The following is a 14,143-nucleotide window of genomic DNA, read 5'->3' as shown; positions in this document are numbered from 1 at the left end:
GGTTTCTGTGTAGTCAATTCCTTCTTGCTGACTATAACCTTGAGCAACCAGTCTGGCTTTGTTTCTTACCACTTCTCCCTTCTCGCTTAGCTTGTTTCTGAACACCCACGTAGTGCCGATGATGTTAAATCCTTTTGGTCTAGGAACCAAGTCCCATACATCATTCCTTGTAAACTGATTTAGTTCTTCTTGCATGGCAATTATCCAGTCTGGATCTTCTAGAGCTTGATCAACAGAAGTTGGCTCGATCAAAGAAACAAGACCTAATTGACATTCTGCATTGTTCTTAAGGAATGCCATTGTTCTGATGGGATCATCTTTCTTCCCAAGGATCACATCTTCTGAATGAGCTGAAGCAAGTCTAGGTGATCTTCTGATTGTTGGCTCTTCAGAAATCCTGAGATTCTCTAGAGATGCAGCAACTTGATCTTCTGATCCATTGCTTCTGAGACTGCCAGCTTCTGCAGCATTGCTTCTTGGTTCTACTGCTTCTGATATATCAATATCAAAATCTGCAAAATTCTCAAATTGCTTTGGTTTTTCAAGACCAAGCTTATCATCAAACCTGATATTGATTGATTCTTCTACAATCAATGTTTTAGTATTGTATACTCTGTAGTCTTTAGAGCGTTCAGAATATCCAAGAAGGAAACACTTTTGAGCTTTAGAATCAAACTTACCAAGATGATCTCTAGTATTCAGAATAAAACATACATATCCAAAAGGATGGAAATATGAAATGTTGGGTTTTCTGTTCTTCCACAATTCATAAGGCGTCTTATTTAGAATAGGTCTTATAGAGATTCTATTCTGAATATAACACGCAATGTTTATTGCTTCTGCCTAGAAATGCTTAGCCATATTGGTTTCATTGATCATGGTTCTGGCCATTTCTTGTAGAGTCCTATTCTTTCGCTCTACAACTCCATTTTGCTGTGGAGTTCTAGGACAAGAGAAATCATGGGCAATACCATTTTCTTTGAAGAACTCCTCAAAGAATTTGTTCTCAAATTCACCACCATGATCACTTCTGACCTTTATGATTTTACACTCTTTCTCAGATTGGATCTGAGTGCAGAATTCAAAGAACACTGAATGAGACTCATCCTTGTGTTTCAAGAACTTTACCCATGTCCAGCGGCTATAATCATCAACGATGACTAATCCATATTTCTTCCCTCTGACAGATGCTGTTTTGACTGGGCCAAACAAATCAATGTGCAAGAGTTCTAACGGCCTTGAGGTAGAAACAACATTCTTAGACTTGAATGCAGGTCTGGAGAACTTGCCCTTCTGATCTCCTCCAAACTTGACTTCTCCACCTGGTTTAAGCACCAGGTCTTGGAATGTAAACCTTCTTCCCGTCATGTGTCGCGAGCACCCAGAGTCCAGGTACCATGACATTTTGCTTTCTGTCCTCTTTGCCGCCAAGGATATCTGCAACAGAAATTATCTTCTCCTTAGGTACCCACAATTTCTTGGGTCCTTTCTTGTTAGTTCTCCTCAAGTTCTGATTGAACTTGGGTTTAGCAAAATATTTAACAGGAGGAACAGCATGATATTCTTTAGGTTTGTCAGCATGATATTTCTTAGGATGTGTCACAAGCTTCTTGGTGTGAACAGTGTTAAACTTCTGTGCATGTGAAGTGAGCCTAATATCATGTGCATGGCCATATTTGAACTGATCATACAATGGCTTGTATGTGATCTTCAGATCATCAATAGGTTCAAATTTATGTGAGGTATCACCCTCATAGCCAAAACCAAACCTTCTATTTCCAGAAACACCATATATCATAGAAGCAAGATGACTTCTGCCAATACTTCTAGATAAGAACTTTCTGAAGCTCGAGTCATATTCTTTCAGAATATGATTCATGCTAGGAATGGATTTTTCTGTTTCAGAAGGAGATCCACTATCTTTGGATAGATTTAAAACTTTTTCCTTCAGTTCAGAATTTTCCAATTCCAGCTTCTTAGTTTCAAATTCAAACTGCTTTTTCAGCTTTTTGTATTTGATACTAAGATGAGCCTTGAGTTCCAGAAGTTCTGTTAAACTGGAAACTAACTTTTCTCTAGATAGTTCAGAAAATACGTCTTCAGAATCTGATTCTGATGTAGATTCTGATCCATCATCTTCTGTAGCCATCAGCGCGAAGTTGGCCTGCTCTCCTTCAGAGTCTGATTCTGATTCAAAATCATCCCATGTTGCCATAAGACCTTTCTTCTTATGAAACTTCTTCTTGGGATTTTCCTTCTGAAGTTTTGGACACTCGTTCTTGTAATGTCTAGGCTCATTGCACTCATAGCAGGAAGCCTTCTTCTTGTCAGATCTTCTGTCACCAGAAGATTCTCCACGTTCAAATCTCTTTGAACTTCTGAAGCCTCTGAACTTCCTTTGCTTGCTCTTCCAGAGTTGGTTTACCCTTCTGGAGATCATGGACAGTTCATCTTCTTCTTCAGATTCTGATTCTTCAGGATCTTCTTCTCTAGCAAGAAAAGCGTTAGTGCATTTTTTAACATTAGATTTTAATGCAATAGACTTACCTTTCTTCTGAGGCTCGTTTGCGTCCACCTCTATTTCATGGCTTCTTAAGGCACTGATAAGCTCTTCCAAAGAAACTTCATTCAGATTCTTGGCAATCTTGAATGCAGTCACCATTGGACCCCATCTTCTGGGTAAGCTTCTGATAATCTTCTTTACATGATCAGCCTTGGTGTAGCCTTTATCCAGAACTCTCAATCCAGCAGTTAGAGTTTGAAATCTTTAGAACATCTTCTCAATATCTTCATCATCCTCCATCTTGAAGGCTTCATACTTCTGGATTAGAGCAAGAGCTTTAGTCTCCTTGACTTGAGCATTTCCCTCATGGGTCATTTTCAATGACTCATATATATCATGGGCAGTTTCCCTGTTAGATATCTTCTCATACTCAGCATGAGAGATAGCATTCAGCAAAACAGTCCTGCATTTGTGATGATTTTTGAAAGGGTTAATACCTATTTTCCCCCCTGCCATATAGGCGACATTTGAAAAACCCCCTGCAAAAAAAAAAAATTGCAATAATTCCCCTAACATTTGAAGATTCTCTCATTTTAAACCTTCGTCAGATCCAGTCATCCAAAATGCTTACGTGGCATGTATTTTTTTTATTTTTTTAATTGTTTCTAATGACGTGGATGCCCAGGTGGCTTTTTATTTTATTTATTTATTTATTTTAATGACACATGTATTTTATTTTGTTTTTATTTTTTGTTAATATAGGTTGTTAAAATGGTAAATATAAAAGCTTAAAAAGATGGTCTCAATGGGACTTGAACTCAAGAGCCATTGCTTACACAAAATCAGTATAACCACTAGGCTGCACGTTTTTGGTTGATTTATTGGTGCCTTTTGTAATACTTATTAGATACTGAACCAGTTAGTCATTATAAACTAAAAATATTTTTATTTAGTTCAGTTAGTATAAACTAAAATAATTATATTTAATTATATTAATTAATTTATAAACTAAATCATTAATTATATTAATTACCACTAAATCATTATAAATTAAATCATTATAAACTAAATTAACTTGTTTTAATTTAAATAGGTTTTACTAGTTTTAATTTAACTACATTAATTAAAATAGTTTTAAATTAATTAATATATATTAATATAATTTATTTAGTTTATTTTTAATTTATTTAAATAGCTACAATATTTTTTAAATTACATTATTTTATATAAATAGTATCTATATAAATAATTTATTTAATTCTAAAATAATTTTAATATTCTTAACATTAAATTTTTACAGTATATTGATGTTAAATTATTAATTATTATATAAAACATAAAAATATTCTTATTTTGTTCAGTTAGTATAAACTAAAATAATTATATTAAATATCGTTTATATTTTTAAATACTAATATTTAAATTACTATTTAAAAATTATGTACTTATAAAGTAATATATTAGTTAATAGTTAATATTTAAATTAATAATTATTAGTTAATAGTTAACGTTATTATACTAACTGAACCAAATAAAAATATTTTTAGTTTATAATGATTTAGTTTACAAAAATGTTTTTTTTTTAATATTTATTATTTGATTTTAATATTTACAACAATATTTTTTTTAATTATAGTTTTAAATTGTATTCGTTTAAATATGTATATAAATGATTAAAACGTATTAAATTAAATAAAATATATTTAAATATTAAATAAAAACATGCGTTGTAAATTAAATAAAATATAAATAATTAAAAAATAAAGTAATAGTAAAAAGATAATTGAAATCAAGTAATAAAATTTAATACAAGTAATCAAATGGTATCACATATTATAAAAGTTATTCCAAGCACGAATATTACGAATGGTATCATGTGGCCTAGTGGTTTCAGCCATTGTGTTGGGAAACTAATGTTGTGGGTTCAACTCCCACCCAAGACAAACCAAGAGAAATTTTTGGATGCTTTCTAATCTAAACTAAAAAATTATATAATAAAAAATGCTTACTTGGCAATAAAAATAATAAATAAATAATATAAAAAAGCCACATGGGCTATCCAGTCAATAAAAAAATAAAAAAATACAAGCCATGTCAGCTTTTTAGCTGACTGGATGGGATGAAGGTAAAAAATGAGAGAATCTTCAAATGTTAGGGGAATTCTTGCAACTTTTTTTTTTTGCAGGGGGTTTTTCAAATGTCGCCTATATGGCAGGGGGAAAAATAGGTATTAACCCTTTTTGAAATCTTTCTTTTGATCATCAGTCATTTTACTTCTTGTGAGCCTTACACCAGTAGCTTTAACAGGATGTTTGTAACCATCCAACAGAAGATCCCATAGATCAGCATCCAGACCAAGAAAGTAACTTTCCAGTTTATCTTTCCAATATTCCAAGTTTTCACCATCGAATACTGGTGGTCTAGTATAACCATTGTTACCATTGTATTGCTCAGCAGAGCCAGATGTAGATGCAGTTGGATTTGTTTGAGTTTCACCAGCCATCTTTTACTGAAGCGTTTTTCTCTTCCTGAATCTTTTCTAAACACGGTTAAGTGCTTGCACCTTAGAACCGGCGCTCTGATGCCAATTGAAGGATAGAAAAACACTTAGAAAGGGGGGTTTGAATAAGTATAGTCTTAAAAACTTGAAAGATAAAAACAATTTGCACAATTATTTTTATCCTGGTTCGTTGTTAACTAAACTACTCCAGTCCACCCCCACGGAGTGATTTACCTCACCTGAGGATTTAATCCACTAATCGAAACAGATTACAATGGTTTTCCACTTAGTCCGCGACTAAGTCTTCTAGAGTATCCTGATCACAACCTGATCACTCTAGGAACAAATGCTTAGATACAAGCTAAGACTTTCTTAGAGTATCCTGACCACCACGTGATCACTCTAATTACAACTGCTTAGACACAGGCTAAGACTTCCTAGAGTATCCTGATCAACACTTGATCACTCTAGTTACTTACACATTAATGTAATCAAATAAGAGTTTTACAATGCTTCTGAAAAGCTATAATCACAACAGTGATATTTCTCTTAACGTTTAAGCTTAATCTCACTAATATATTACAACAGCAATGTAGTGAGCTTTGATGAAGATGAAGTTTCTGAGCTTTGAATTTGAACAGCGTTTCAGCAAGTTTTTCAGAATAATTGCGTTCAGAATTGGTAACCTTGCTTCTCATCAGAACTTCATATTTATAGGCGTTTGAGAAGATGACTGTTGGGCGCATTTAATGCTTTGCATATTCCGTACAGCTTTGCATTTAATGTTTCACGCTTTTGTCAACTACCTCGAGCCTTGTTCACGCTGTGTCTACTGACGTTGCCTTTAATAGCTTCCAACGTTCCTTTTGTCAGTCAGCGTAGCCTGCCACCTGTACTTTCTTCTGATCTGATGTTTGTGAATAAAATATTTGAATATCATCAGAGTCAAACAGCTTGGTGCATAGCATCTTCTTGTCTTCTGACCTTGAAGTGCTTCTGAGCGTGATACCATGAGAGCTTCAGTGCTTCTGCTTCTGATCTCAAGTTCTTCTGATGCTTCCATAGACCCATGTTCTGATTCTGCCTTGACCATCTTCTGATGTCTTGCCAAACCATGTTCTGATGTTGCATGCTGAACCTTCTGAGACAAAGCTTCTGAGCGCTGATTTGTGCATACTCTTTATATATTTCCTGAAAGGGAAATTGCAATGTATTAGAGTACCACATTATCTCACACAAAATTCATATCCTTGTTATCATCAAAACTAAGAACATTGATCAGAACAAATATTGTTCTAACAGAGTGTCCTCCAAATGACCCTTTTTGTTTCATCTCAATTAAGGCTTCCATGCTCAAGTTATGAGCTTTGACTCCAAAGGTGTTTTTATTGACTTCTAAAAGGACCTGTAATGTTTTTGTCCATATCTCCCAAATGGTGCATTTCTTGATCTTGGGCCCAACATCAAAGTTGTAGAGGATGAAATTTCCTTGTGAATAGGCTTTGGTTGGAGAATTTCTGACAAACCATGCGAGAGTTATGACCGGTCAAAGTTGAGTTGACTTTCTCCTATAAAAAACCCTAATTTGAACCTTTTCTTTGTTCATTTCCGAGTTTTTATTAATGGATCATGATCAAACTTTGATCAAATGATGGATATCACTTCAAATACTTGATGTTGACCAAAAGTCAGGAGTTTTGACTGTACTTTGACCATGGTTGACTTTTAGGTCACCATAGTCGACTATTGATCGTCTGAGCCATTGAGTGAGAAATCCTTGGGATTGAAGCTTGATAATTGACATGGAGATACCTTAAGACATGTGAGACACCTTGAGATCCATTTAAGGCCTTAAAGATTCAAACTCCTTTGATAAATAGCAAACCCTAGTTTTGAATAGGAGAGAGTGACTTGATAAAACCCTTGAACCTTGAGTTTATTGAAGATGAAAAGAAGAGGGCAAATTTTGGGGTATGACACTCCGACGCACCTCACAATCGTGTCATAAGAAGCCCTCTGAAAAATCTCAATATGTCTCAACAACCGAATGCCTCCTCCCCAAAGAAAGCGTCTCCCACCTTCGACTCTGCAACACCTAATTAGTCGACTAACCCTAATCGGGCTCTCAATGTACCTCCTTTAAGGATGATTAGCGCCGATGATTCAACAACTACAAAGCCAAGAACATCGCATGCAAGAAGATCTAAGGAGAGTGTTCGTACGAAGGGCTCCAATCCCTCATCATCCGACCCTCGTGAGGAACTTACTAAAGAAGGAACAAGATATGTTCATAACTCCATAGCCAAGATTGTCAAACGGATTTTGGATGAAAATCATCAGGTCCCTGGGATTTCTGTCCCTTTACAAACCATGATTCCTGATCCTCCCAAGAGCAAATGTAACGATAAAGATGCTCCCACTGCTGGTAGTGACATTCACATACCTGAGGAAGATGATAATGAAGAGGTTCAAAATGATGCTGAGAACACCAATGTCACTGAGGATGTCAATGACATCAAAAATTCTGGAGCTGATGATAGTCCAAGGGCAGATGTTGGAACAGGTACAAATGTTTTGGATGTAGATGAGTACTTTGACAGTGATTTGGTTGCTATTGTGAACCCTAGTGTAGCCGATGTTAAAAGCCCCTCCAAAGACAAAGTTGTGATTCAGCAGTCTCCTATGAAGAAAGCTGATGTTAAAAGCCCTTCCAAAGACTCTATCAAGAAGAAGAGTACATCTGCAGGACCTATAAAGAGCAGAGTTGTGGCCAAAAGTGTTGGTATTGGCCCCTCAAAATCTTGGAGCAAGGTTGTTCCAAAGAAGAGGAAGGCAAGAGTTGTTGAAGAATCTGAGTCTGGCTTTGAAGAGAATATCTATGACATTCCATTAAAGAAGAAGCCCACAACTAGCAAGCTGGCTGCTAGTGTACCTGAAGTTCCCATTGACAATGTATCCTTCCACTTTGTTGCAAGTGCAAACAGGTGGAAATTTATGTATCAAAAGAGACTGGCTCTTGAGAGGGAATTGGCTCAAAATGCTCGTGATTGTAAGGACATAATGAATTTGATTGAGGCTGTTGGCCTAATAAAAACTGTGGTCCATCTGAGTAAATGCTATGAAATGTTGGTGAAAGAGTTCATAGTAAACCTCTCTCAAGAGTGTGCTGACAAGAGATCCAAGGAATTCAGAAAAGTGTTTGTAAGAGGAAAATGTGTTAACTTCTCGTCCACTATGATCAACAACCTATTAGGAAGGTCTGATGAAACTCAACCTAAGCTTGTAGTCTCTGATAACAAGGTATGCCAAATTATCAGTGCAAACCAAGTCAGAAGCTGGCCCTTGAAAGGAAAATTGTCTGCTGGTAATCTAAGCATGAAGTATGCAATGCTGCATAAGATTGGGGCTGCTAATTGGGTGCCAACAAATCACAAGTATACTGTCTCAATTGTTCTTAGAAGATTTATCTATGTTGTTGGTACAAAAGCAAAGTTTGACGGTGGTACCTACATTTTTTAGCAAACCATGAAGTATGCTGGTAGCTACAGTGTAAAAGGCCCTATATCATTTCCTTCTCTCATATGTGACATCATCTTAAACCAGCACCCTGGCATCTTGGTTTAAAGTGACTCTATTTGCAAAAGGGAAAGTGCTCTGTCTTTCCATTACAAAATGTCTGAGGGAACACATGTCCCAGACATTGTCATGACACCGGCTGAGACATCCAAGAGTGGATCATCAGCTAATAAGGCTGAAGTCATAGCAATGATGAAAGAGACATACAAAAAGCTGGAGGCAAGGAAGAAATCTCTTGAGAAGATGATCGACACTCTAGAGAAGGATGGTAATGAGGATTTTGCAGGCACTACAGGGACAACAACACAAGATGAACAGGAAGAGGGACGAGACTCTGAAGAAGAAGAAGTTGAAGAAGGAAATATCAGTCCAGCTGATGATTCAGATGAAGAAAATGAAGAAAGTGATGCAGTCAACTCTGGTGGGTCTGACTCTAACGAATAAAGACAGCTGCTGGTAGTGATATTTTTCTTGTTTTTTTACTTAATTTTGGTATGTACTTATTTGCATATTAAGCTTGATTTGGCAACTTTTATGGCCAAACAGGGGGAGTAGTAATGTCACCCCAGAACTACAAGTATGTGTGGTCAACAATCCTGATATTCTTATTTTGTGTTGATCTGTTTGATTATGTGTAGTATAACAGTTTATTTCTGTTATACTTGTCAGCTGCTCATATGGTATGGTTGTAGTGGTAGCATAGCCATGTTATGTATGTTTTTGTTGCTGTAGAAGTAACAGTAGCTGTGGTTGATGTATGCATACTGATGGTAGTAGTAATGTATGTTGTTTGTGTGGTATGCTGTACTATATTAGCTCTGATTGTGTATGGTTGTGTGCTTTGTGCTGCAAGTGTTTCTCTGATATGGTGTGACAGGTTGTTTTAGCCAAAATTTGCCAAAGGGGGAGATTGTAGGTGTTTTCAGGTTGGTTGCATTTGTGGTAAAACATACCTGGGTGTTTAATGTCTTGACTAATGTCATGACATGATTTATATGGTGTTATGCAGGCTGCATATGTTTAAGCTAATACAGGTTTTTGTTAGTGAATGTCATGACCGATGTCATGACATCCATGTCTGACAGTAGGAGTTGTTATGTTTTATTATCATGTTTCCTGATTTCTCTCAATCTACAATTTAGGAAACATTTTATTGTGTGCTGAATATTTCTCCTAGAAGATTTTGTTAACAGCATATTCTGTAACAACCTGATGACGTGTAAACTAGGTTAACTTGGTTAACCCTAATTTGGTTCTTGGAAAGCCCGAGGCCCAAGAGCTGCATATAAGAATACTGCAATCCTAATTTGGAACGCAGAGAGAATTGTTAATTATGAAGAACCGTAGTTTTGTGTCTGTGTGTTTAGTCTCTTGTACTCCAAGCAATTGTCTCTTGATGATTGTTTTGGAATAAGTTGTCTTTGTACTTTGTCACTCTAAGCTTTTAAGCACGGGTGTGTGTCTCTTGATTGAAGCTTTTAAGCAGATCAAGATGTGTTTTTGAAGTGTGTCTTCTCTCTAATTTATTTGATGTCTGTTTGTAATCACTATTGTGATTGAGGGGGAGTGAGCGGAGATACTCAGGTCTAGGAATAGATTGGAATTACATTGGGTAGGTCTTAAGTGAGGAGTTGTAAACGAGGGGGTTTAACTCTAAATTAATTCTGCTTATATTGGATTCCCTCCCTGGCTTGGTAGCCCCCAGAGTAGCTATTGTTGTATACCGAACTGGGTGAACAATTTGCTGTGTTTTTTACTGTTTTTATGCACTTCTGTTTTAACGTTTTATTCTGTCTGAGTGTGGATGTCATAACATCCAGTACGACATCGCGTGTGAGGTACTAGAATTTTCAAATATAATTAAAACATTTCTATAAATCAAATAAAGACAATTTGGCACATCAATATATTTCTTATAACAATTATTGTGTAATGGTCCAATATCTATTAATGTTTGAAATTAAAATAATATATTATTGGATAATAAAAATAGTTAAAAAATATAGTATTGGAGTATAAATATTATAATCTAGCATCTTCCATAACCCAAATTTCTCTAAAATATTTTATCAAAATATAATATTTCAAACTTTCTATTATTTCAATTAAATTATTAATTAATTAATTAAAAGAAAATCTGACATAATTTTTATATTAATTAATAGTAACCTACCCTTTTTGTTGGTTTTCTCATGGATCAAATGCAACTAAAATTGGAGAAGAAATTTGTCCATGGCATCCCAAGTCATCCAAAAAATTTAAGAGTATAGTTAAAAGCAACAAAATTTTGGTAAATAATTGATAGAGTTCAAAAAAAAAATTCACAACATATTCACTCTTACATGTTAGAAGTTTTACCGAACACACTTATGTTTATGCTTGAAGAATAGTAAATAACAATGAGTAAAATTATTAAAACTAAAGGTAGTACACATATTCATACATTTCTCACAAACTCTTATCTCTGTAACTTGGATATGTGAATTCTATAGAGAATAACTATGAAAACTGATAACCATTGTTACATGAACGAAATCAACTTATATACTAAACACATCAATAATTGTTGACAGGCGTCAATTCTCTAGTGTTTGACACATACACCATTACGTAATCTTTTGTCATTTGTTTTACTTCCACATGTCTTAAGTTCTTGAACTGCTGCAAACTGCTACTAATGTCGACAAGTGCCCTTAAATCTCCTGACTGCTTCTGTCATAAAAGATCTTCGAGTCTTCTAACTGGCCATTGTTAGAACAAGATTTGTTCTGATCAATATTCTTGTTTTGATGATAACAATGTATATGAATTTTGTATAAGACAATGTGGTACTCTAATCCTATGCATTTTCCATTTCAGGAAATATATAAGGAGTATGCATAATTCAGCGCTAAGAAGCACTGACTCAGAAGATTCTGGATTGCAACATCAGAACATGCTCTCGCAAGACATCAGAAGATGGTCAAGCAGAATCAGAACATGGTCTATGAAGCATCAGAAGAACTTGAGATCAGAAGCAGAAGCACTGAAGTTCTTATGGTATCACGCTAAAGCACTTCAAAGTCAGAAGACAAGAAGATGCTCTGCACCAAGTTGTAACTCTGATTCTGATTATTCAAACGTTGTATTCACAAAATCTCAGATCAGAGTTAGTACTAGATGACAGGCTATGAAGTCTAATCTCTGACTGACAAAAGGAACGTTAGAAGCTACAAAAGGCAAAGTTAGTAAAAGCAGAGAAAAGCATGGCTCGAGGTAGTTGACAAAATAGTGAAAACATTAAATGCAAAGTTGTCCAGTCACGCAACGCATTAAATGCAGTTCAACGGTCATCTTCTCAAAATGCCTATAAATATGAAGTTCTGATCAGAAGCAATTACGAACAACTCTTGCAAGAATACCAAAACGCTGCTGAAATCAAAACATACGAACTTCATCTTCAAGCTCACATTCTTTGTAATATTTAGTGAGTGATAAGCTTAGAACTTAAGAGATATATCACAGTTGTGATTATAGCTTTTTAAGAAGCATTTGAATACTCTTGTAAACATTTATTATACATTGATTTGTAAAAGGTTCCTAGAGTGATCAGTGAGATCGGTAGACTCTAGAAGACTTAGAAGTTTCTAAGTGTTGATTTCCTAGAGTGGTCAAGGTGTGATCAGTATACTCTAGAAGACTTAGAGTGTTTCTAAGTGGACAACCATTGTAATCAAGATTGATTAGTGGATTAAATCCTCAGTTGAGGTAAATCACTCTAAGGGGGTGGACTGGAGTAGTTTCGTTAACAACGAACCAGGATAAAAATATTGTGTTCATTGTTTTTATCTTAAGAGTTTTTAAAGTCACACTTATTCAAACCCTCCCTTTCTAAGTGTTTTTCTATCCTTCACCCATATCCAGAATCAATTTGTTATTCATCGACTACTTGTAATTTTGATATCGAAACATGATTTAGCTGCTTGTATTTTAGCATGAGTATTTATCTAATACATCATTTTTGTCGAATATGCAGATTGCTGCAAACATTTTCAAGATTTTGAACATGTTTTAAAGAGAGAATAATCTTAATCTTGTAGATTTGTTTATGAAAGGCTTGGTGGGTCTTAGTGCATCTCTAGTCGAAAATCACAAGCTAACAACCACCATGTTCTTAGTAAAACCTAAATCAAATTAGGAAACTTCAATAGAAAAAAGTATTTATGTACTAATGTTCTATAGTTTGAAAATTAAATTAATCTCTTAAATATGCAATAATTCGACAAACATCACAATCTTCAACAAATATACTGGATTCTTTCATTAAACACTTGTGTCAAACTTAATGTGGTTGACAACTTTTTAAGCAATCTAGGAGGATCATGCTTGGGTGAATGGCTCAGTGGATTTTATGGTTTTTGCGGGATTGGTATTATCCTTGATGCATAATTATTATTTATGCTTAGAAACCTTAGATAATTTGGAGAACAAGACATAAATATTTTATTTATGAATTTGATTCCTTAATGGTTGTGGACTTGGTCAAGCAAAGAGTTTCTTTTACTCACTCATTTGCTCATACAGTGGATGTAATTGGAAGATTCCTCGACTACCACTGAAGATTATCGTTTCTTCGAACCTTATGCGAAGGAAACAAATGTGCAGATTTATCACGTAAACTGGAGCTACTCAAGTTTCTTCATTAGTTATTTTAAATTTGTGTCCTTTGCGTATTAATCATCTGGTGCTTGAATATGTGATTGATTTTGTTAGAACGAACTTTGTTTTCCTTTGTTTGTTGGTTATTTTATTTCTTTTGTTTGTTTTGTTTTTTATTCAACCTCATAAAAAACAATCACACAAACGTTAAGTTTATAAAAAATTGATTTTTATCATAAGTATCGTTACAGTCGTACTAAATGTCAATAGTATAAATTTTTTATAATAACATCACATAAGAATTAAAGATAAAATAAAAAAGATAATATTTGTATAGTTACAAAAAACATAAACCAAATAAATTTTAAAATTAATACCTATAATTTTTATTTATATATCGTGAACATATAATTTTATTTTATTTTATTTTTTAATCAAAAGAGGACATTTGCCCATGATATAAAAAGGAAAAATAGGTACTAAAAAATGAGGGGGACAATGACCAAACCCTCAAACCTAATATAACCAAAAGTTAGGAAGGCCTAACTTGTTCCTATCGAAATCTCTAGTTACATTGGGGTGTAAACAATCCCACCAAGTATAGTTAGCCACTAAACTAGTAGAAAACCCGTGCATCCGCACGAGTAAGTTCATTCCTATCTTAGATTATTCAATAAGGTTTAGTTATATAGCAAATCACCAATCTGATAAACTCAATATGTCGAATAACTATGAAAATTTATAACTATAACTAATAACTATAAATATTTACAAATATTTTATTGATTAAAATTATAAAAAAAAAAAAGGTATTGTAGTGATAGTGATCCGTAAAAATAGTGAGGTTAAGTTAGAAAATTCATAAGAGTTGGTAAAATTTACAAATACCACTCTCAGTGTTTATCTGGAAATAAAAATTGTCTCTC

General features: G+C 34.5%; 1 protein-coding gene across 1 annotated transcript; it reads left to right on the top strand.

Moving 5' to 3' along the window:
• The first annotated feature begins 7,148 nt into the window (after nt 1–7,148).
• On the top strand, nt 7,149–8,522 carry LOC131593309 (uncharacterized). The gene has a single exon (XM_058865771.1). The coding sequence runs from the start codon at nt 7,149–7,151 to the stop codon at nt 8,520–8,522; it is 1,374 nt and encodes a 457-aa protein (XP_058721754.1).
• Nucleotides 8,523–14,143: the final 5,621 nt, after the last annotated feature.

Source organism: Vicia villosa, linkage group LG1, assembly GCF_029867415.1.
Source record: "Vicia villosa cultivar HV-30 ecotype Madison, WI linkage group LG1, Vvil1.0, whole genome shotgun sequence".
Classification (NCBI taxonomy): domain Eukaryota; kingdom Viridiplantae; phylum Streptophyta; class Magnoliopsida; order Fabales; family Fabaceae; genus Vicia; species Vicia villosa.
Note: the sequence above shows the minus strand (reverse complement) of the source record. Positions and strands in the feature narration are given on the sequence as shown.